The sequence below is a fragment of the Pithys albifrons genome, chromosome 2, assembly GCF_047495875.1.
Source record: "Pithys albifrons albifrons isolate INPA30051 chromosome 2, PitAlb_v1, whole genome shotgun sequence".
NCBI lineage: Eukaryota > Metazoa > Chordata > Aves > Passeriformes > Thamnophilidae > Pithys > Pithys albifrons.
In genome coordinates this window covers 16207760-16230547 of record NC_092459.1, presented here as the reverse complement: position 1 = coordinate 16230547, position 22788 = coordinate 16207760, and the positions used below count along the sequence as shown (strand labels likewise).

Here is a 22788-nt window from a genome sequence, read left to right as displayed (position 1 = left end):
TTAGGGAGGTGAGGTTTTATTGTTTGGCTTGTTGTCCTTTTCTGTCATAAAACCTTCAGCTCTGTCTGGGAGGTAGTGCTGCAACAGGTGCAAGATTTTGACATGTTAGGAGAAAAAGACAAGACAGTGTGCAGGCAAACAAAGCCAAGAAGTTTAAAAGAGTGTTGCAGGCCTGGGCACCATCATTTTGGTAAGACCACTCTGTGATATGTGTGCAGTGCTGACAAGGCTCTCTTTAGAAAACAGGATGTCTTGTAGGTAAAATGGGAAAGCCATTTTTTTGTATTCAAATGTCACAGCTTCTCAAAAACAGGTAGTGATTCCCAAATAACCTCAGACTGTGCTATTAACTTTGAACATTTTCCAAGAGGGGCGTAAGGGAGCCAGATTCCAGTTGCTTATAAGTCACAGATAGTTTGACAATAGACATCCCACATATGAAACAAAGTAGTCATGTAGAATGAAGAGTAATTCAGGAGTCGAACAGAAAGAAATTGTAATCTTTTTCAATATGTAAAATTTTATGTGTGCTTTATTTTTTTCTTAATTGAGCTTACTAGTTTAAGGCATCATACCTTCTTTATCTTCACATGTAAGTGGAGCAAAAAGAGGTCTAAATCTGGTGTATGGCCTTCAGCTGTTGCTTTAAGTAATTGGAAAATGAGGATGAGAGAAGTGGAGAATGCAGGAAAAGACAGAGGCTGTTACAGAGAAATTTTCAGAATCACTGTAATTCTGTCAGTAATCACCTGACCCGTAAAACAGAAATTCACATGAAATGGGGTAACAGTGAATACATTTTAGTCTCTAGGATTATATTGTGTGTTGCTAATAGACTCTGGCTCGCTGGCTGACCTGTCCAAATTTGCTATTTAAATAACTACATTCAAGAATTTAGGAAGTAGAAAACTGCCTGACCTTACCCTCTGCAATAGATTGCTGCGAAAGAGTCAAAAGCCATAAATAAACCCTAGGAGTACTTAAGAAAAATAATCAAAGTTTCCAGACAAACAACAAACTTAAGCACATAATGTATTGGAAGCTCCTTGTTAGAGGATATGATTATTTGAGGTTAACAGTGGAATTTTAATTTTTATTTGATGTGCTAATTGTTACTAGATACTGAAATGACACTTTCTGAACTAAGTTTAATAAAATTAAGTGATGAAGATCACTTTAACATTTTAATGACTAATTGAAACTAATTATTTCTTTAACTGTTCTTCCCCCACCAAAAAAGTAAACTGTTTCGCCTCTGTGGGCAAAAAATGAGAATAAGGAGTTTGGCATGTTTGCTGAGAAGATACATGATGCTGCTAAGAAATGGGAACTCTTCATGATCACATATAATGTGTGAGTGGTCTCAAAACATACTAGATTTGGACTTATCAGGCTCCCAGTGGAGAACACTGGTAGTTTGCTTTAGAAATTGATTACTCTCATGGTTAAGGGATTTCTTCTAATTTCCAGGGTCCAAATACTCAAGATGGATTCATTTACACTTGTGCCAGCATTATCCTCTAGTTAAATATAATTATTTTCTTGGTGATTTATATCTTTAGCGTTATTTACAGAGAGAAATTGTATCCTTTGTCATTACAACTGAATGGGTAAGAGTTTAGAATAAGTGTTTGTTTTGTTCGAGTCCAATTCCATTACACCTGGGAGAAGTGCATCTGTTTCATTAGGTAAGACTGTTTATAGTCTTCCAGAAATGCTTGGTAGATGGACAGTTGCATTTGTAACTGCAGTGTTCACTTGGATCATCTCCTAAATGTAAAGAAGAAGAATTTCTTCATGTTGACAAGGGAGAATCTTTGTAGTTAGAGGAAAAGCAGTATCTGTTTAATATTAATGGTGTTGGTAGGGCTTTGGATACTGCCACTGTGATACTCTCTAATGCAAATTGGTAGGAAATCTAGATGAAACCTTCAGAAGGATGTGTGCTGTCTCTGAAAAGTGTAGTTGGAAAGTCATTCACTGATGACTAGAAGGACTTGCTAGATGATCTTTTCTACAAGGATCTCTGTAGGGTTTATAGTGCTTGTATTTTTTGGTTAGGTACTTGAATGATGAAATGAGAAGCATGTTTGTAAACAGTACAGATGATGCCAAGCTGGGAGTGGTACAGACACTAAGAAGGGCATGATCAGAATGCAAAATAATCTTGACAAGTTGAGAAACTGAGATGTTAAATTGCATGATTGAAAGAGCAAAGGCAAAATGCTACCAAAGACTGGAAGTAATACACAAAATGAGAAGCACCAACAAGGTGTTGCTGTTGCACTGTTCTATAGAAAGGAATTGGGTTAAGGGTAAGAAAACTACACAGTCAGACTTCCAAAATACCTGACATAAAAGCAAACTTCATATGTGAAACATGTTGCAATTCTTCCATTGTCACTGCTGGAGGGAGATCAGTTGGAGTGTTGTGACCTCTTAGGTGGACACTTGGGGGAGGGCGTGAAGTAACAGGACAGAGTTCAGAGAAGAACAGCAAGAATGATCAGAGAATCCAAAAAGCATTATCTCTGAGAAAGGGGTGAACACTGATTTGCTTGAAAATTGATTCTTACTCTAGAAGGGGAAAGTAAAAATTCTCAATTAAGTAAAATGCTGTTAAAAAAGAGGACTTATACCATTCTCCCTGACTGCTATGGATAGGACAAAAACTTGAAGTAAAAAGTACAGTTAGAGTATCTTTTCTGATACTAAGGCAATTTAAGAATTCTGGATAAGTTTCCTAGTAAGACTCAGGTGGGTAATACTTGCCATCTGAGAGCTTTAGGGAGACTTCAACACATTTGTCACAAACATTTTTCATAGTGTTGTCCTGGTATTGAACAAATGGGTGATCTCTTGAGGGCTCCTGGAATCTCCCCCCTTGAGGGCTGCCTGGTTTCTATGGGTGTTACTCCTTTTCATAGATTCTGCTAGATTTATTCTATCCAGTACCAAGTTTTTGTCTTCTTTCATCTACGTCTCCAGCCTGAAAAGTACTCTGCTAATTTGTTTTCCAAAGGGGCCTTCTTCAAATACTTTTTTTCATTTCAAATAGCAATGTATGTGACATCCTCTTATGTGAAACACCCCTTCCTTTCTAGAAACCCTTCCCCATCTCCTCCTCCAAGAACATCTGTACTTCTTTATGCCAGCTTTCAAATCTCTCATTCCTTCAGCCTGCACAACTCACTCACCGGTGATTTTTTAATCTGCAGATGGACTCTTTCCCCAATATCCTCAGTGGCCCATTGCATGGGGGTTGTTTGCTGAGATGTTGTGGTGTGATGCTCTGAGGTCATCCTGTGGCCCCTGGCTGTGACCCAGAGACTGTGGATTAACCAGGTGTGGGTCCTGTGCTGACTACAAGGCTACTGTGTGCCAGTTCTCTGGCCTTATGGTCAGCTGCTGCCTGTCCTCTTCCCTTCCTGCGGAGTAACGTCCAGTCTCACTGGAAGTCACTGACCTTTTCTCATTTTCAGCTACTTTATGAACTCTGGGGTTGGTCACAACAAAAGAGCCAAATGAGGATTGTGAGGCCTCCCTGCCCTACAGTCCATGAATGTTCCACAACCCCCAGCTCAGGCCTTAGGCAAAGTGCACATAATTTTGGGGTGCTTTTCATGACCTTAATGTGGCTCTTCAAATACACTGTTTGATAACAGGTGTTACCCAGTCATCTTGGTGCCAAACAATTGATAATGGACTTGATTTTTTTGATGTCTTTGTGTCTTACATCTTTCTTTGTGAAAGGTATAATCAGGATGTATCTCTTTTCTTCTTACTGTGGTAACTTACGATTTTTCTGTCTAGATTGGAGACATAAAAACTGCAGAAAAATATTTTCAAGATGTTGAGAAAGTGACTCACAAACTGGATGGACTGCAGAGCCAAATTATGGTTTTAATGAACAGGTAGATAATTTAATAGCTAAATAAAACGTTTTAAAATACAGTTTTGCAAAGTGTGCAAGGTGAGCATTAAACTACCCTTGAGACAATCCTGTTCTCTTTCTCTCTTTTATGTGACTACATCTGTCATAAGTGAGACTGAATGGCATACAGACCCAGGAGATCTGTATTGCTTGGTACAGTCGTATTATCCTGCATTGAAATTGTGATACTTCAGTTGATTTTACAAAGCCTTTTCTCATTCTTCCAGGCATTGCATATTTTCACTCTGCTTTTCCAATATACATTTGCATAAGTAACTCTTAGGAGAGGAGAAGCTATTTTGGGCCATTATCCTACAGTCAGATCTGCCAGGAAAGTTACTGCCTGGTAGCTTCGAAGCATGCTTGAATACATTGTAGTAAATGGAGCTGTGTGATAGGGGACTCAGTTTGCAATGTTTAGCACATTGGCTTAATATATGTGGGAGATGCTATTCAGAAGTGCTCTGAAAGTGATATGGCTAATTTCATGAAGAGAGTATCTGCATTTAAATTAATAAAAACACAATGAAGACTGTTTCTTTGGTAGGCAGAATACATAATAGCCAAGTGATCCAAGTTGTCATTCCATTTGTCTGTAAATCAGTGTCTCCTTCACACCGTGAAGAACAAATGTCAGAAACTCTCACATCTAGAACAGGAAAAATAAAAAATGGTGTCCATTATTTTTTAAATGTATTATTACCTTGGGTTTTGGAGTAGAACTCATTTATATGTCACTTACTTTCTAGAGCATTTCTCCACCTTGGTCAGAATAATTTCGCAGAAGCCCATCGATTTTTCACAGAAATTTTAAGGATCGACTCATCAAATGCTGTGGTAAATCTTCAAATTGCTACATTTATAATGAACACCTAAATTATTCTCGTAATACTTCATGCGTCGATTTAATTAGTACCCAGAGTATGCTCAGAGCTTTATAGAAAAATTGGATGTGGCAAGTGTGCCAAAAGATTTTCAGTATACATAAGGAGAAGATGGAAAATGGGATGGGAAATTAAGAACCAGTCTATATGAAGGGTATGAATACTTAGGCATGCACATAGAAATTCTGAGATACAGTTTTACAGGATCTTTGCACAAGCCTTTGTTTTTTTGCAGTCACTGTTTTTAGTGTAGAGATGCATGTCAGTAAAAGAAATCCGTGTATAAGATTAACGTCATTTCACACAACATTGAAGGGATAGTGTAATTTTAAACATGACATTTTTAACCCATTAGATATCAGAGCCCTGGGTTCCCATCACAGTTGCTGATCAAATAAGAGCTGTTTATTTACCTTTGGGGTTTCCACACCTGGCAGTTTTCAGTGCATGGCCATATAAGGATATTCATAAGAAGTAAGACAGCTTACCCCCAGTAAGTCTGATCCAAGGCCATTTAAAGACTGATGAGGGGACTGAGTCTAAGAAGCATACAAATTGCATCATTTTGCAGGCTGTAAAATAGTGAGTATTATAAATCACACAGGATCTGTAAAGTTTCCTAAAGGGAGAGAAAAATATTTTTAGGAGGCCGCGTTCTTCCTTTATCTGCAGCTTTCAGAAAGTGTGAAAGTTTCTGCTGCTAAACATGTTATATGACTTTATACTATTGGTATCTTTTAGTAGCTCATAAAACCTGTTTTGCCTGGTAAGAAAAATGGAACCTGACTTGATCATCTGTGATGTATTTACACTGCCCTGTTTGCTGGATTTACTTGAAGTCAGTTGTAGATGCCTTTGTGATAAGATAGTATATTCCTGTTGCTTATGTGGATCTTCCATGTGTAAGCCAGCGAGAAAAACACTTCTGAAGATATAGTGAAGTCATCAAAAAAACCTATGAAAATGACAGCATGCAGAGGCTCATGTAGTTTCTGAAATCTGTTTTACTTGGCTTTCAAAATTAACTAATGTCCTATAGTATTTATATTTCATTTTAGACTCTTTTAGAGTTTCAGCTCTTACAAGTCAGCAGGTCCTACTGGCACAGTAAATCTTGAGAAGAAGAAGAAAAGGATTACATAGTATTATTGATAATGTATTTTAGTTTTGTACACACACACAAAAAATAGTAATTCTTAGCATACAGTAAGTGTGTTGTAAATCCAGATGCTAGACTTTTTTCCTTCTCTCTTATTGCTTGAAAATACATACATACCTATATACATATACATACTATTTCTTAACATCTTTTTCTAGGCTAACAACAATGCTGCTGTTTGTCTTCTTTACCTGGGAAAACTGAAGGATTCCCTACGGCAGCTGGAAGGAATGGTTCAGCAAGACCCTAAACACTATCTACACGAGAGTGTTCTCTTCAACTTGACTACTATGTATGAACTGGAGTCATCTCGCAGTATGCAGAAGAAGCAGGCACTTCTAGAGGCTGTAGCTATCAAAGAGGGTGATAGCTTTAATACTCAGTGTCTCAAGTTAGGGTAGATAATTTCCAACTAAGTTTCTTCAGCTAAGCTGATTTTTTAAATTGTATATACTCTGCCATTGTGTAAATGTGAAATAAAATCTATTCAATTATGAATATTCACTGGCATTACTACAGAATCTGTTGTCTCTAACAGGCCTGTCATTGTGAAGCCTTCATGCTGACCTAGAGCCAGGTGCGCCCCTACAAGTCTATTACTGTTCAGTTATTTTTCATTACAGTGCACAATATATATATAGATCTATATGTACAGTCAGTCACTCAGATTCTTTTGTAAGAAGAACTGAATTTGACCTTATATTGTCTTGATGATTTTTCAGTAGTTAGTGAGCAAATCACATGAGCTAATTTCAGCAGGTAAGAGTTACTGACAGAATATCAGTATGTGTATTACAGAAAGGAAGTTATGAATGTACTTCTTTTCACTTGCTTCTACTGTGTATGTCTCTTTGTCCCCATCAGACTCCTGAGTATTGCACCTCTGTGTCCACGGCTCTCAGAGGACACAGCTCAATAACCACCATCTGGAGTCACAGCATGGCTGAGGTTGGAATGAACTGCTGAAGGTCATCTGGTCCAAGCCCCCAGTAGCAGGGTTGCCCAGGACCATGTCCAGACATGTGAGGGAGTCATACAGTTCCATACAGTATGAGTTTCCCATAGTATGAGGGACTATACGAAATGGTCTCCCGATACTTCCATGGGTTTGTGTTGCAATTAAATCTTTCAGGTTAAAAACATTTGGATTCTGGAAAGCTGCTCCACTCTGGCATTCTGCTGGGTAAAGAAAGGAGCCAGGTATAGCAGAAATGCAACCTGTTGCAGCTCAGTTCCCCTCCTTTCCCGCTATCAAACAAAAAACACTGTGCACAAAGTATTTCCCAGGGAAAATTATGCAGAACCTAAAGGTTAGACCACACAGAGTGGAAGTGAGTGGCGTGCAGGACACAAGACAGTTACCACTGATGCAACAGTATCTGCACACACACTCATTTTGGCATCCCTGGGATCACAGATCTTTAAAATCCCAGTGCCACTGTGGCATCAGTATATTTCATATCTCTGCTCACATTTCCCCCTTCATCTCTATTGTAAAGATTCAATCCAGATACTCCCACTCCTTGTACATGAATACAATATATACATCTGTTCATCTGGGGGTTTTATTGTTTTAAGATTTAATGTTTAGCAATTGGAGTAGGTTCTTGTCATAAATCACTGCCATGGGACAATTTTGTAGGTGTGTTTTTTAATACCACATCCATCATTTAATTCTCACTCTTTAAATACCCCCACCTGTATTTTTAAGTAATCAATAACTCATTTTTATGCTTGTCCATCTGGAGATACTGTACAGGAGCCAAACAGTTGTCCTCAAAAATCAGGTTGTTTGAGAACTTCTGCAATCTAGACATGCAGAGAAATAACAGTGCTTCAAAATCAGTGGCTGCCTCAAAATATAAAAGCCTACAGCTAATACAGAGACAGAATTTGCTCCATTTTTACGGAATATTTATGTTTTACAGGTCATATTTGTACACTGAGACAACAGCTAGTTATATACCAGTCAACTGAAAATAATGAGTTGGTGTTTCTGTTTCTGGCTTGGCCTCTAGGTTCCACAGCTGGATCTGAGTTAAACTTGTGCAGCACCTGGGTAGACTTGTCCTAGGTACCACAACTAAACTAAAAAATGAAATACTCAGCACCACCTGCTTCAGCTGGGCTGAAACACCATTTACATAATTTCAGTGAGTATTAAAATAGGAAATTAAAAGTAGTTACATTTGCATTATTGTTTATGAGATTTCACATTTGTTTTAAATGCTGCTGTGATTTTAGACAAGGTTTAGCAGTAATTGGAAAAGGTTTATGTTGTTATAACTGAGTTAAAATCACTGTAGTTTTCGTTTGTTACAGCTGTTAATTTGCAGGGTATGTTACTCACTGTACTATTTTTTTAGTAGTATGTTTTCTCCAGCATAGATACTTTTCTTGGGCATGGGTTTCTTAGGAGATAAATTCTAGTATGTGACCACCATTGTTCTCAAAGACTCTGAGAGCCCTGAACAATTTACCAGGGCATGTAGTGATAGGAAAATAGTTTTAAACTAAAAGGGTAGGTTTAGATTGGACATAAGGAAATCATTGATAAGGTTAGTACGGCACTGGAACAGGTTGCCCAGAGAGGCATCCCTGGAGGCGTTCAAGACCAGGCTGAATGGGGCTTTGAGAAATCTGCTCTAGTGGAAGGTTTCCTGCCCATGGGAGGCAGTTGGACTAGATCATCTTCAAAAGGTCCTTTCCAACCCCAACTATCCTGTGATTCCAGTTAAAATTTTTTTACAGTGACATGTAAAGTAATACAACAGAGATTCACAAGCATTTAGCTGAAATGTCATGTTATATTGTTGTACAATCTTCTACACTTTCAGGAAGCTTCATTTGTCTGTTCCAATACTAAGTGAAAGCAGCATGATCCGTCATCATCCAGCATGCTGAAGCCACTTGTCTCTGCACAATCAAGGAGTAAACTGCTTCCTTTTTTGATTCAGTAGTGCCTGATATTGCACATGTAAATGACAGCCTGTGTTCTGATTGGCAGAGAATAAAAATTGATTATCCTAGTCAGAGTCAAATAACCATTAAAAAAGAAACACACTGAAAACATAATCCCCTGTTCTCCAAGTTTGTCTACATTCTAATTCACATGTACTACTACATAGGTCTCACTTCGGTATGTTTTGCTGTGTTCTTATTAGTAGAAGCTTTTAGTCAGATAAAAATGTCATTAGAGGAGACTTGGACTGGGTGACCTCTAAGCTCAGTGAGCCATTAAACAAGTGACACACTGGTAGACTTGCAGAATAATTAAAATTTAAAGGCAAAGGCATATTATCACTGCTGGATGTATGCAAATTGTTAACTGTTTATGAAATGCAGAAAAGACTGTCAATGTCCCTTCATGCCTTGAATTTAACATATATACAAGTTAAGTGTTTGAATTCCCTATATTCTGCCAGTTACACATTTGAATGCTCTATATGATGTTAAAACATTAAAGCTAAGGACAAAATTTGTCCTCAAAACATTAATTACACCAGGCAATCCTGTTAAATGCAATGAATTCAGCTGAATTTAATGAGGGTTCCTGTTGTAAATGAGGGCAGATCTCAGTTCTAAAACACAGCATGCATGTGTCATCTGGCTAAGTGAGAAAAGCTGTGGAAAGCAGAGCCTGAATGAGCTGATTGTTGTATTCAAGTCTTAAAGCTTAATGTGCCTTAACAGAAGTTTTGCATTTAAATTTCCACTTTTATTAAAAGAGGAGCAAGGAAGCTGTACTTCAGACATTCAGATAATTACATTATGCCCAGAGATCCTGATCCTCAAAAGGATTTGAGCATCTATCTGCCATTTCTAATACTTAACTGCAGTTCAGGTGGTAATGGCATCCCCTAACCAGCTGGTCATTTGCATTTTCCTGGTGCCTCAGTTTTCGGACTAGACCCACTGAATGTTCCCCAAAAGGCATGTGCTGACGTGCCTGAGACTCTACAATGGACTTCAGCTAGTGTACTGGAAAGGATGATGATTCCTCCAGCCACCCCATCCTTCATGTCAGCAAGAGCACTTGGGCGCAAGCTGGATGAGCTCACTAAGCCAGTGGAAAAACTCACCCAGCCAGCAAACATGCTCTTCAGATTCATCTCATCTTCAGGCTTTCAACACAAACATGTGCTCGGAATTGCCACCCTGCCTGGGCAGGCTGCTGGGTTTTCTGCACTACAGGCCTAGTAAGTAGACAGCCCTGTTCTGAAGCCTTTGCTGCAGGTGTTCTGCAAATCATAATTGGAGAGGGGGATAGGTGGGGTATAAACTGTCAAAGACATAGCACACAGGCTATGTCTTTGTTCACCAGCTGATGTGCTTCATGGACCACATGAATTGTTACTGTCCAAAAGCTGATTGCAGGATGGGTGGTACTGCCATCGCCAGTTGTATCTGGCTGTAATGAGAACATTCTATTCCCTCTACTTCAGCATGCAGCTGAGAAATGTGTCAAAACAGGACTGAAGCATCAGATTTAAATGTATTTCAAATAGGCAGAACCAGAGCAGCCAGGGTCAACCTCTCTGAGGTTGCTCAGTTAGCAACCTATATTGCTGCTCTCCTGAGCAGAAGCTAGGAAAAGTAAAGATGTTAGAACAAGGTGAGTTTTATCCATTAGCTCATACCTATGAGTTCAAAAACAGATGCCATCCACCCCTTCCACCCTGCTTTCTACCTACTTCATAAAACAGGGGAAAAAACCTCACCGGTGGAGGTACCTTACACAGTAGGAACCTGCAGAGTTTCTGGCACTGAAACATCAATTCTGTAGTGCTGAATGTAAACAAGCTCCAGCACTGACTTTCAGGTAATGACAGTGGAAAGCTGCTTTCCCGCTTAAGTTCTCCCAGTGAGTTTGAGAATCACAAATTTAAGGATTCTCATGTTCAAGAGGTGTGAAAGATCATCACAACCCTGGTGTTAGGAAGGAAAAGTGTAGGTGCAGAAAGGACCTAGGTGCCACCTTTCCAAGCTGTTCTGAATCAACACCGGGTCCTGTCCTACACTTGGGCAGTCATCTGCAGATGTTTATTATGTGTGAGAGTCATTTAAATGAATCCATCTGAAAGCCAGCAATACAATTTTCCCACAAAGAGGGAAAAAATTTGATGATACTTGTTTGCAGCAGGAAAGGAAGGAGGGAGAAGGTTCCTCTTTGACTGAAAAAATGTCAAAACTGCCAGTGCTAAGTTGAAAATACTAAAGTAAAAAACAAGTCCAAAAAACCAACACTATTTGCAATGCAAGGTGTGAGCAAGTACTTCAGATTCTGGGACACGGTCCAGGGGCAGACATCAGAACTGAGCCCACACCCAGCCCAGGGCTGTGGTAGCAGCCTGTGCATAACCCAACCCTGACTTTGTGTCCCCTTGTTACAGCATCACCAAGGACAGCTTGCCTCTTGCCCATGAAGATCAAGTCAACATTAAGTTGCCAGAATCATCTGGGGAAAAAAACAAGCCTGAGGGTGGACCCAAATCAGATTTTCACAGCTCAAATGTCTGTGATCACAAAGGAAAACAGAGCCCAGAGCTCAGCTTGGCTGCTCTGGGCTGTGGCCATGACCAAAGGCAATCCCAGAGCATACCCAGCCCAATTTTCTACCAGCCAATACGGCTCATTGACAGGCCCAGCAGTTATTAATTGGCACCCTGAGAAGCAGCATAGACAATGAAACAAAATTAGTGCAGGTATCCCAGAGAGAATTGCAGCAGGTGGAGACAGAATTGAAAGAGATTCACAATCCTTTACCTGCTGAATCTTTCCCCAAGCATTTTCGTTTGTGAAATTTTGCTTCTTTGCCTTACTTAGGTATTTATACAGCAATAATGAGAGCTAGTGACTCAGTCACATAAAAAAGGTTTTTCAAATTGCAGGTATAGCAGAGTAGTACCTTTTTGCAAACAAACAAAATGTTTTGGGAATCAAGCAGTAAAATCACAATGCATGCAGCAAATCACATCAAATCTGGATCTTTGAGCCAGGAATTTGTAACACTAATTCACTTCCTAATGAGTTGATATGTTTATTTAGCTTCAGGAAATAGAAGACAACTGGCAGTGACCCTATTTTGGGGAGAAGGGAGGGAATCTGAGAATTTCATTTTCACAGGAAAGACTCCCAAACAGATGATCTCATTTTCAAGCATAGCACAGGTCAGGTCTACAGCCTCTGCCTGACCAGATACCTAAATCCATCATTTGGCTACAAAGAGATATTTTTTAAAACAGTGCTCAGCTTGCACCTCAGTCTTTACATGCATTGCTGTCTGCCAGTTGATATTAAATGACTCTTTGTCAGGAAACTGTCTTTTCTCGTAAGTTCTAGTTCAAGCTAAATCCTGGAGCCACAATCAGGTAGGAATGCCTGTTCTGCAAGCAGGACCCGATGCTCTGAGTGCATGAAGATTTATACTTGTCAACTTCAGCAACCAGGACAGGCAGGTACCAGCTCCCGCAGCTGCAGGAAGCAGCACATCTCCTGCTCCCAGCAGCCCATCGCAAGACACCCATCACAAGCAGCACTTCCCTTCACCTGGTTTCAGGCACCCCTAAGTGCCTGATGTTATTAGTTGACTACCAATGGGCTGTGAAATGTCTTTTCATTAAAAAATCCTGCCCAAGAAACTTGCCCCAGGACATATAACAAGGGAGTGATGCCTATGGGGTTTTTGATTTTTATAGATTTTAGAAGTACTTGTAACTGTAGTAAAAAAGCAAATGTAGTGTGTTAATATTTCTAGCAGCTTAAGTTCAATGTTTATACATACTAACCTCTGCCATTTATCAGTAGGTCAAATTCTTCTAGGTATTTAGACTCTCTTCAAGCTAGAATACTGAAAACTATCAGAAAGGCCTGCAGAATGAAACATAAGCATGAGCCAACAACCTTGAGTCTAAGAACACTGGAAAACCTCCAAGAGCCCTTTGTGGGCTGAGGAAGAGGAGTGCTGAAGAACAGAGAGTTCCACTGACCCCACACCCAAATCGAAAGGAGGTGTGACCAGGAGCATCATGGGGCTGGACCGAGAGATGTGTGAACTGGGGATTGGGTGGACTATGGAAGACTATGGAAATCAGTGTTCAGGGACAATGTTATCATGTATTCCCAAAGCCCCAAGCCTAGACATTAAAGAATCTACCTTTTTATCTTATCCCACATTAACTTGGTTTGGAATCCTGGTTTTGAGGTTTCTCACAGCATCAGGAGAGCAGCTTCAAAGATTTTGCAGCCAACTGTTTACCCACCTGAATTATTAAAAATATTACTGTCCGTCCACAATTTGCATTGAATCCACTCCAGAAATCTCTCTTTAGATGTTCATGAGAAAATGGGGTATGTGCCACTTTGGGAAAGTTTGGATTAAAGCAGAAAATAATACCTACGTACCAAAAAAGCTATCTGCAAATGTCTCAATTCAGTACCATTTCTCCTTTTTTTTTTGTAACTCTAATCCTGGAGGAATTGAAATACTCACCTTGCCTGAGTTAATGCTGCCAATGTGATGTTGCTGGAACTACTTACATAAATTTTCATACTACATTGATATACCAGGATTTTCCACAATGTGTGGTAATCAGACTGTTGTTTTTGGAACAAAAATCCATTTCTTTTAGGTACGTGGGAAACAAGAAGGAAAAAGAAAAAAAACAAACACAAAAATTGCCATGAAAATAAACTGCATTTTTCATCTAAAGAAATGGCAGCCTCTCCCTCCTATCTCTCCACTTTCTGGAGTGTCTTCTATTACTGTTTTTTTCTGCCCAGCTGTTTCCTCCCACTGTAATCTCCCATGTAATCTCTTTGCAGGTGTGGAATCTTTATACCAGCACCAAATTGCTTTTTACCCTGGCTGACAAAAAACACTTTGCGAGTGCAAAGCTTTCACCCTTTCAAAGACACCTACAGCAATAAAGGGCATGGACTCAAAAGTGTTGACAATGAGACCCCACAGCCCCCACCACCTCTCAGCAGCAGAATGCATTGTGCTATGAAAATGATAAACGATCTTCAGTAGGGTGATCGTGTGTTATTTTGACAGCCAGGAGATGGAAGCTGTACCAGGTGTATATATTCCTCCAGAGAGGCAACAAAACAAGGTGGTTCAGTCCTGCTTCCCGGGTCACATCCTACATCAGCGAGCTGTTGAAAGCAATTGCTGGGGGCAGCCACTTTATTGTCTGTCCCTCATCACTGCCTCCAAACTGTAAATCTCCCAGGAAGAATGCATTGCCTGCTGTCTCTTCCTGGTCACTCCCCCAGTATGTTAGGGGGTGGTTGTGGTGTTAGGGGTGGTTACTGAGAGTCCATCTTTCTGCCTCCATTTCTCCCTTTGCAGAGAAACATCAAAATGGAAAAGGCCACAGGAAAGAACAGTCTCACATTGGCTTCTGTTAAAAAAAAAACAAAACAAAAAAAAAAACCAAAAGCAGAAGGGGGAATTAGATTGGATACCAGGGACTGATGCCAGCACCAGGAGAAGGCAGTCATTTTACTTTACATTCAGAAACACAATTTTCTGTGGCATATAAATCAAAGGAATAAAACCTGCCGTAGGCAATAGTTGTCATTTATTCCTGTAGCTGTGTCTTGAAAGATCACCAAAGTTTGTTCTGGGACCACAAAGGCCCAGCGTGCTGCACAATAGGACACTCAAGTGCTCCCTCTAGACAGGTGGTACACAAATCCCTGAGCCAATGGGGCACATGTCACAGCACAGCATCCTGTGAGAGCCTACCTGATATGTCTGACTACAGATAAACTTCCTATTTCCTAGTAACACTGATTTTTCAGCCAGGCTTATGGAACACTGCACAAAAGCCAGTACGGGCTGAACAGAGCACTGGGTGGGCTTGCAATTTTCAAGTGTGGGTTGCACCTCCATCCCCTCCCACAAACGCAGCCCCCACTGGCAGACTAAAGGTCAGCTGTGTCCCCACATCTCATCTAGCTTGCAAGCCAAGACCCTAAAGCAGGAAACATGATTTTTTTATTCACCCTTTCCAACTTTTAAGATAAAGCTTAGTATATATTTCAGTTCAAAATTGCAACTTTGCTTTCAGAAACAGTTAAAAGAAATCAAACACCTAGAAATGGTTAACAGTAATGCTGCTACAAAGTTAGGAAAACACTGTTGCCTACTGCAGAACAGCTGTGTATACACACAGGGGAGAACAGTGGGAAAGTTCAATTATCCATCATCTGCTGCATTAGGGAAATCCAGGTAGGCCCCAAGTTTCAACCTATTTCTACAGAAAAGTTTATTCAGGAGACTGCAAGGCAGGAGCTTGTACTGTATCTGTCTGAATTCAGCACAGAAGCTGCAGTCAGCTCATCATCCACTGAGACCTGGAGCAAGCAGTACCTCTGCCCAGCTGCCATAATTTGTTACTGTGAAGAGCAAATTCATCCAAAACCACTTACGTGACCATTGCTGAGGAGCTGCATGTCCTCTGTAACTGCAAGGCACTTACTGAAAACTGGCCCACTGTGCCTAAGCGTAGGGGTGACTGTGAGTATATATCCCTGAAGGAAAGCTGTTTGGAGTGCACCTTTAAGAGAAGAGCACGACCGGTGGTCTGGGAGAAGGGGGTCCTGTGACCAATGAGATGCTTCGGTGAATGTGAGTGGAAGGGGCTAGCCAGCATGTCATGACATTATTGGCTAGCCCATTCACCTCACATTCACAGAAGCATCTCATTGGCTACAAGACACCACACACACCACAAGTAGCTCTCTTCTCTTTAAGGGACAACACTATACTGCTTTCCTTCAGGGATACACACTCTGGCATCCCCCCACACCTAAATCTACTCTTCTCCCTCTCACAGCTCAAGAAACTAAGGCACACAGTCAGTGATTTATCCAGTGTTACAGAGCAAGTCAAGTGTCACCACAAGGAATAAAAGCTGATTAACAATTACAGTAACACTCTTGTTCAATGTGTCCTTAATGTCAGCATAAAGAAGAAAAGAAAAAACAACACAAAACCAACACACCCAGGTCAAAGTCATTTTATTAGTAACTCACAAAGAGCAAATTACTATATTTTACAGAAAAACCCACAGCTTTATGTACCAGGGCAGAACTTGGGAAACTGCATACTAAAATGCTGATTATGCAAATTTGTCTTATGAACATTTTTAGACAAGAATGAAGCAGAGTTTATTTTAATTAAAACCAGAATCCCACATACTTCATTAGCATGGATTCAGAGCAAAATGAATATTAATGTAGCCCACCTCTCCCAGTTCTACCTGTCAGAAATATCAAGGAAAGAAAAAGGTTAGAAAATGGCTTCCTGAGCAACAGTAAATGCAACTAGGTAATGTCACTGCAAGGCTGCTGGCATCTTTGAAAGGTCGCAGAGATCAGGAAAACCTTCTCGAGCAGAAAAAGGCAAATAATCTGCCACCTTCAAAAAGGCACAAAAGGTCTGGGGAACGGCTGCTCAGCTTCGCTTCAGTCCCCAAAATGTTACAGAATAAGCCATTATGGAAGATGTTCCAGGTACAACAAATACCAGGCAATGCAGAGCAACCAGTCAGCACCAATTCACCAAGGCTGCATTTTGCCTGACCCCCTGACTGCCATCCAGGAGGCAATGACTGGCTCTGTGGCAGAGAGGAGGCAGCAAGTTCCATTCATCTTGATTCCAGTAAGGCTTTCACTAGTACCTCCCATGGCAGTCTTAGAGCTGGACTGATACAAACTACAAGGTGGGTGAAAAACCTCTGGGCCACTGGGCTGAAAACAGTCAGAACTGTAAGCTTAAGTCAGGTGCTTACAATTGACCCTTCTCAGCAGTCAGAACTAGGGCAAAATGTATTGAACATCTTACTTAATAGAAGTGAGCCCAGCCAAGGGCACTGGTTTGTCCAGCCTGGAGAACGGAAGTCTTAGAAGAGACCTAACTAGTTTCCCACTACAGCAGAGACTGCAGAGCAGACAGAGCTGGACTCTTCTCATCCATAAAATGAAAGGGCAAGAGAACACAACTGCAAACTGCCACCAGGGAGCTGGCCATGAAGAACAAATGCTTGGCTATTGGAGCAGCTAAGTGCTGGAATGGGCACACAGACAGCTGTGGAACCTTCACCACCAGAGGTTTCCAAACCTCAGGATCTTCAGCAACTTGGTCTAGCTTTAAAACTGGCACAGTTCTTCACAGGATTGGACTAAATGGCCTCCAAATGATCCTTCAATCTAAATTTTTCTATGATTCTGTGATTCCAATTGCCTATGTAAACAGAGGTTTAATCAGTGAAAAGCCACCAGGTACATCCATTCTGACAGGGCTTCAAGCTGTTCCTCCTGTCAGGTCTCAGACACCATTATTGTGCTTCATTAGCCAAAAACTTCATATACTGTTTCCGAGCAGGAAAATCATCAGCTGGCCTGTTGTACGCTGTCCAGACGGGTTCTCCAACAAACAGCCTCATTGCCTTCACATAATTCTGTCAAGGAACAAGAAGTGACAAGTAATTTAAGAGCTCTTTCCAGGAGATCTTCACTCCAAAGTTAAGGTTTCATTTGCACTTCTGCAGAAATTTTTGAAACCATTTCATGATGGACTGAAAGCTTCAGAAATTCTAGGAAATGATCTCACTACAGTGCTGTTCATGCTCCCAGCTACCACGGTGCGAGGCTTTGGCACATAGGCAGTGATTCATTGTGTCATGACTAGTGCCTCCAGTCAGGTAGAAACAGCACCTCTCCTTGTTCCAAAGAAACCAAAGAACTCCTTCCTGTCTTATGCAAAGCTTTTGCAGTGGTTCCACAATACTGAGCAACGCAGCATCTAAATCCTATTTGCTTAAACAGCAGCAATACCCAAGATGGCTATGCAATGCTTTTGGGAAGTACCAGAAGCTTTGAAGTCAGAGCCATAAAAACTGAATGGGGAACACATAACCTAGCCAAAAAATAATGCTTACAGGAAGTGAAAGGTCTCCAGATGCCAACAGGAAAAGCAACAGCCTCTGCCACCAGCTAACCAAAGTATGCCTGCTATGAGGTACAGTTGTGGCAGCTGAAAATGGGATTTGACATCCTGCAGAAGTGCTCCAACCATAGACTTATGGGGAACCCTCCTCTTCTGTCCTCTATGCTACTGATTTAGATGCTACCTATTTTGTAAAAGACAGATAAATGCTTACTTTACACCCCAGTGCTCAGCAGTGGCAAGAATAAAGCCAGGTACTGAAAGAACTTAGCTGCAAAATGCAAAGGGCTAGAGCACTTAAAAGAATTTACTTTGAAGGTGGCACTTCTGGACTAAAGCTTCTGAAGTGAACAAACGTTTAAGACTTCTTGTGGATTGAACCATAACCCCTGACATTTTGTCTACATAAAGAAAAAGTCTTAAAATAGTAAATGTAGCTGATTCACTGTGGATCTCAAGATGCAGATGGAAGAAGTCAGGTTTTTCACCAAAGCAGCATCTTCCTTTTCAACATGTATGATAAGGGCTTTCTGGACAGCTGATTCAAAACTGTATCATTCTCAAGACTTCACCAGAGATGGCATTTTGCCACACAGGAGACAGCACACATTTCCCCAGTTTGCAAGGCTAGTTCTGAGGTTACAATCATGTTTATAAAAGCCCACAAGAAGAAACACACAGATCAGGACTATGTGTGCCAATCTCAGGCTCTCACTGCCAAAAATACCTTCCCAAAGCAGGTCACCTCCTGTGAAGTCAGCATCCACTTTAGCATAAAATAGCTGCAAGTAGTGGCTCTGGACCCTTAAATCCTTTCCACAAAGGTGAATTTAACACTCATGAAAAATGCTGCTGTTGGACACAGACATGCTCTTCTATCCCCACAAAAACACACAACAAGAAAACACAGAAGGACCCATCTACACCATCTTCACCTCAAGAGAGAGCAGCGGCAATTGTGGGAGGGACAGCCGCAGGGCTGGCTTGGCCGCTGTTAAGCCAGATGCTACAGATATCACATGGCAATGACTTGCATTACAGCTGACAAGAAGAAGCTGGATTTGTGACCTGGAGATGAAAGGTTCAGATGCTGTGAATTATTTAGTATTTTTCATACTCCTACTTCATATTTAATATGTTTTGCTAATGAACTGCAAGTCTCAGGGCAAGTAGTTACTAATGTGACATATACTCACGTGGATTTGTCATGAAAATTTACGGTAATCTACAACAACATACGTTCTCATCCAGTGTAAATCGGTGATAAATGCCAGCAGGGAGGGTTATCATGTCTCCTTTTTCCATGGAAATCCGGATCCATTTGTCATCCTTGTCTCGAACATCAAAATAGCCAGATCCATCTAAGATGTAGCGAATTTCATCGTCTAGGTGTAAATGTTCTTCATAAAATGTTTTTATCTAGGAATAGCAAGTGAACTACTGAAAGCAGGAAAACTGCAAAGGAGTCTGGTAGAAACATGTGACAGAGCAGAGAAAGGCTTTCAAAGGGTAACTGTGTTTTAACTAACAGCATGACTAACATGGCCAAGCCAGCCAGCCAGACCCTGTGTCAGGACACAAAATGTTAAGTAGGCTGCTACATTTCCTCTAGAAGACAGGAATTTCTCTGACAGCATCTGTAGCTGCACATAACCATTCTCTGAATAACTGTAATGCTTACACCATTTCAGAGAGAGATGGGTAAAACTTCCCACTGCAGGATTTGGTCCTTGCACTTGCTCAGTTTGCTCATTTTGTGCCTTTTTTTCCCAACATGCAAAATCTAAACAAAGCTACAAATTATTCTCCCTCTTTTACACTTGTGTAGGGCTGAATTAGCTGCATAGGGTACTACAGGTGTGAAAATGCAGTTATTGCCAAACATGGCCCATCTACAGCAATCTGATGTAAACAGCATGTCACAGCTGCCCACAGAGTGAGCCCCATCTCCAGGAACTCTCCTCCCAGGGAGTAGCAGCAACAGTCTCGTTTTTTCTGGAATGGTGAATTCTTTGCACATATGCAGAATATAAAACATGTTTTAAAGGTTCAATTAACACAGACCTGAGTGGGTTACTGCAGAGAGCAGTGCAATGACAGGTACCACCACTTCCCTGCTCAGGTCTGCATGATATTTAGCTACACTTGTGCACTTGAGCCAGAACTGATGCAGCATGGCAGGATGTGCAAAAGTTCCTATGTCCTGTAAATAACAGCCCATCCTTGTGTCAGGTAACACTCCCCAGCCATTCTGAGTTCCTACCTAATTCACCTTCTCATGAATTAAAAAACAGTAGTACACAATGGCCTCAAAACAAAATGGGAAATGGAAATTTAGTAAAAATATGGAAGCATCACTGGGTTGCTGTCCTCAGGTCAGAGCAGCAAGCCAGCACTTGGAGGCTGAGGTGAGGAAGCTCCTTCTAAGAGGCTCACCTGAGAGGCTGCCACCACTTGCACTCAGCTAATACGAAACAGTCAAGGTAGCAGCTTCCCAAAGTAAAAGATATGCTCGTACAGGGAATGTATCCCTCCAATTCCACAGCGTTCACTTCAAAAAGACATGTTATGCAAGCAGCCATTAGGATGTTTCAGCCTTCAGAGCCCATGCCCAGCTGGCAACCACTTGCTTTCATCCCTGAGAGGCTTTCTGAGGACAGGTCAGCGTTGTGGGGGGCTCTCCTAGTAGGAATCTTAGTTTTGAGATGACAGTGATGGAAATGATCCTTAAAATCTTTGAGGGCAATGAAATGAAGCAAAAGGTCTTTGAAGTCTTTTCATAATATCAAAAGTGCTTTGTTAATGTGAAGGACATGAGTACAGGATGTACTTTAGCCCTGCAGTGTGGGAGCAGCGCGCGCGGGGTGTGGGGTGTCGGGAGGCTGCACCGCCGGCAGGACCCGCACTGCGGGCGGCACCGCGTACCTTCTCCTCGTAGTTCGGAAGTTTGTCTTTGTGTATGGTCACTATGTCCATCCACGAATAATTTTCTGCTCTCCGAATCTCTTTCAGGCACGGATCAGTCTCATAGTTATCAGCATCCAACTGAAAAACAGGCGCGAGGGGACAAAGAAACAAACCAGAAAACCAAACATTCGGACGCCATTGCTTAAAACGCCGTTCAGGGCACTGGCGGGGATCCCGAGGTGCCATGAGCGCCGGTCGCTCCAGCGGGGAGCTGCCATAAGGACACTGGGTACCGGCACCTGGGACAGCCTCTCGCCCGGGCGGCACGTCTGAGCACGGCCGGCCTTTGCCCCGACCCCCGCCGGGCCTTGCCCCGACCCACGCCGGGCTCTGCCCCGACCCCCGCCGGGCCTTGCCCCGATCCCCGCCGGGCCTTCCCCGATCCCCGCCGGGCTCTGCCCCGATCCCCGCCGGACTTTGCCCCGACTCCCGCCGGGCTCTGCCCCGACCCCCGCCGGGCCTTCCCCTTATCCCCGCCGGGCCCTGCCCCGACCCACGCCAGACTTTGCCCCGACCCCCGCCGGGCTCTGCTCCGACCCCCGCCGGGCCTTCCCCTTATCCCCGCCGGGCCCTGCCCCGACCCACGCCAGGCTTTGCCCCGACCCCCGCCGGGCTCTGCTCCGACCCCCACCGGGCCTTCCCCCTATCCCCTCCGGGCCCTGCCCCGACCCACGCCAGGCTTTGCCCCGACCCACCACGGGCCCTGCCCCCGCCCGTACCCGGCGGTACACGACGCCGAGGCGGCGCAGCTGCTCCAGGCTGACGGCGCGGTTGGGCTGCTGCCGGTGGGGCGCCCGCTGGTCCTCCTGGGACTCATCCATGTACCAGGCCTGCACCATCGCTCCGCTGGGCGCGCTGCCAGCGGACGGGCCCGCCCGCGGGGCTCCGGGGCCGGGCAGGCGGCGGGACGGGACGGGCCGCCCCGCGGAGCTCCAGGGCCGGGCAGGCAGCGGGACGGGCCCGCCTTAAAGTGGCGCGACGGGCAGCTCCAAACCCGTGGAAGAGGGCGCTCCAGGCAGGATGTACGAGAGGGCTCACGAGAGACCTGCCGGGGGTCGGGGCTTCTCACCCGCACCAGCCCCGAGGGAAACGCGGGAGTTTGCAGCCCACATCACACCCGGCCGGACCGCGATCCTGTTGGAATCTTGTCTGCCCTGGCCGTAACACTCTGACTGAACTAACTGGTCAGTCTCAAGGACTTGCACTGCAACCCCCCAGTATGGAAAAATAAAAAATAGTAATTAAAAAAAAGCTGGTAACACATTCTGCACAGAAAGCTTGTGTTGTCGCCATCCATGAAGATACACGCATGCTGGGTGACCTGCTCAAGCTGGGGTGAGTAAGACACATTGGGGTGGCCCCCTCCAGCCTCCATGGCTCTGAGAGGGCACATGATTCTATGGTTCTAGATGGTAAATAAACCAACAGCCAGGTAAATGCAATATAAGGATGGAGAAACAACTGAAAAAGAAACAATCCCTCCACAGCATTTTTCTTCCTAAAGAGTTTTATACTAACCAAAGTGTCTTAAGCACTACTAGTCATATTCTTATAAGAGGTACCATATTGCTTTAATGTATTCATGTTTAAGCACTACTGCTTATCAAGCAAGTCCTAGAAGCTGAGGCACACGGAGGACAGGGAGGTGATTCCAGTCAGCACAGCTTCACAAAGCACAAGTCCTGCCTGACCAATCCAGTGGCCTTCCAGCATGGAATGACTACATCACTGGACAAGGGAAGGGCTACAGATGCCAACTATCCAAATTCTCTAAAGCCTTTGACACGGTCCTCCACAACATCCTGCCCTCTAAACTGGAGAGATGGATTTGATAGGTGGACTGTCAGATGGATAAGGAATTAGTTGGATGGTCGCATCCAGAGGG

At 42.8% G+C, this 22788-nt stretch overlaps 2 protein-coding genes across 3 annotated transcripts in view; one reads left to right on the top strand and one right to left on the bottom strand.

The window, feature by feature from the left end:
- TRAPPC12 (trafficking protein particle complex subunit 12) overlaps nt 1-6481 on the top strand; it is a 50601-nt gene extending 44120 nt beyond the window's left edge. The window contains exons 10-12 of the mRNA XM_071548392.1: nt 3814-3914; nt 4684-4771; nt 6136-6481. Of these exons, the coding sequence (XP_071404493.1) occupies nt 3814-3914; nt 4684-4771; nt 6136-6378 (432 nt within the window). The 3' untranslated portion in view covers nt 6379-6481. The remainder of the gene's footprint in view (nt 1-3813; nt 3915-4683; nt 4772-6135) is intronic.
- A 9508-nt stretch (nt 6482-15989) lies between these two features.
- Nucleotides 15990-21891, bottom strand: ADI1 (acireductone dioxygenase 1). 2 transcript variants are annotated; one of them, XR_011697104.1, is made up of 5 exons: nt 21623-21891; nt 20862-20981; nt 19133-19355; nt 18872-19004; nt 17361-17448 (listed from the first exon to the last, which is right to left on the bottom strand). XR_011697104.1 is itself a non-coding variant. In XM_071548391.1 (4 exons), the coding sequence occupies exons 1-4, from the start codon at nt 21740-21742 to the stop codon at nt 17326-17328; spliced, it is 543 nt and encodes a 180-aa protein (XP_071404492.1). In that variant the 5' UTR covers nt 21743-21884; the 3' UTR covers nt 15990-17325. The 2 variants fall into 2 exon arrangements, 1 of the variants encoding a protein (XP_071404492.1); XM_071548391.1 differs by lacking the exon at nt 18872-19004 and having other exon boundaries at nt 15990-17448; nt 19176-19355; nt 21623-21884.
- Between the last annotated feature and the right edge of the window lie 897 nt (nt 21892-22788).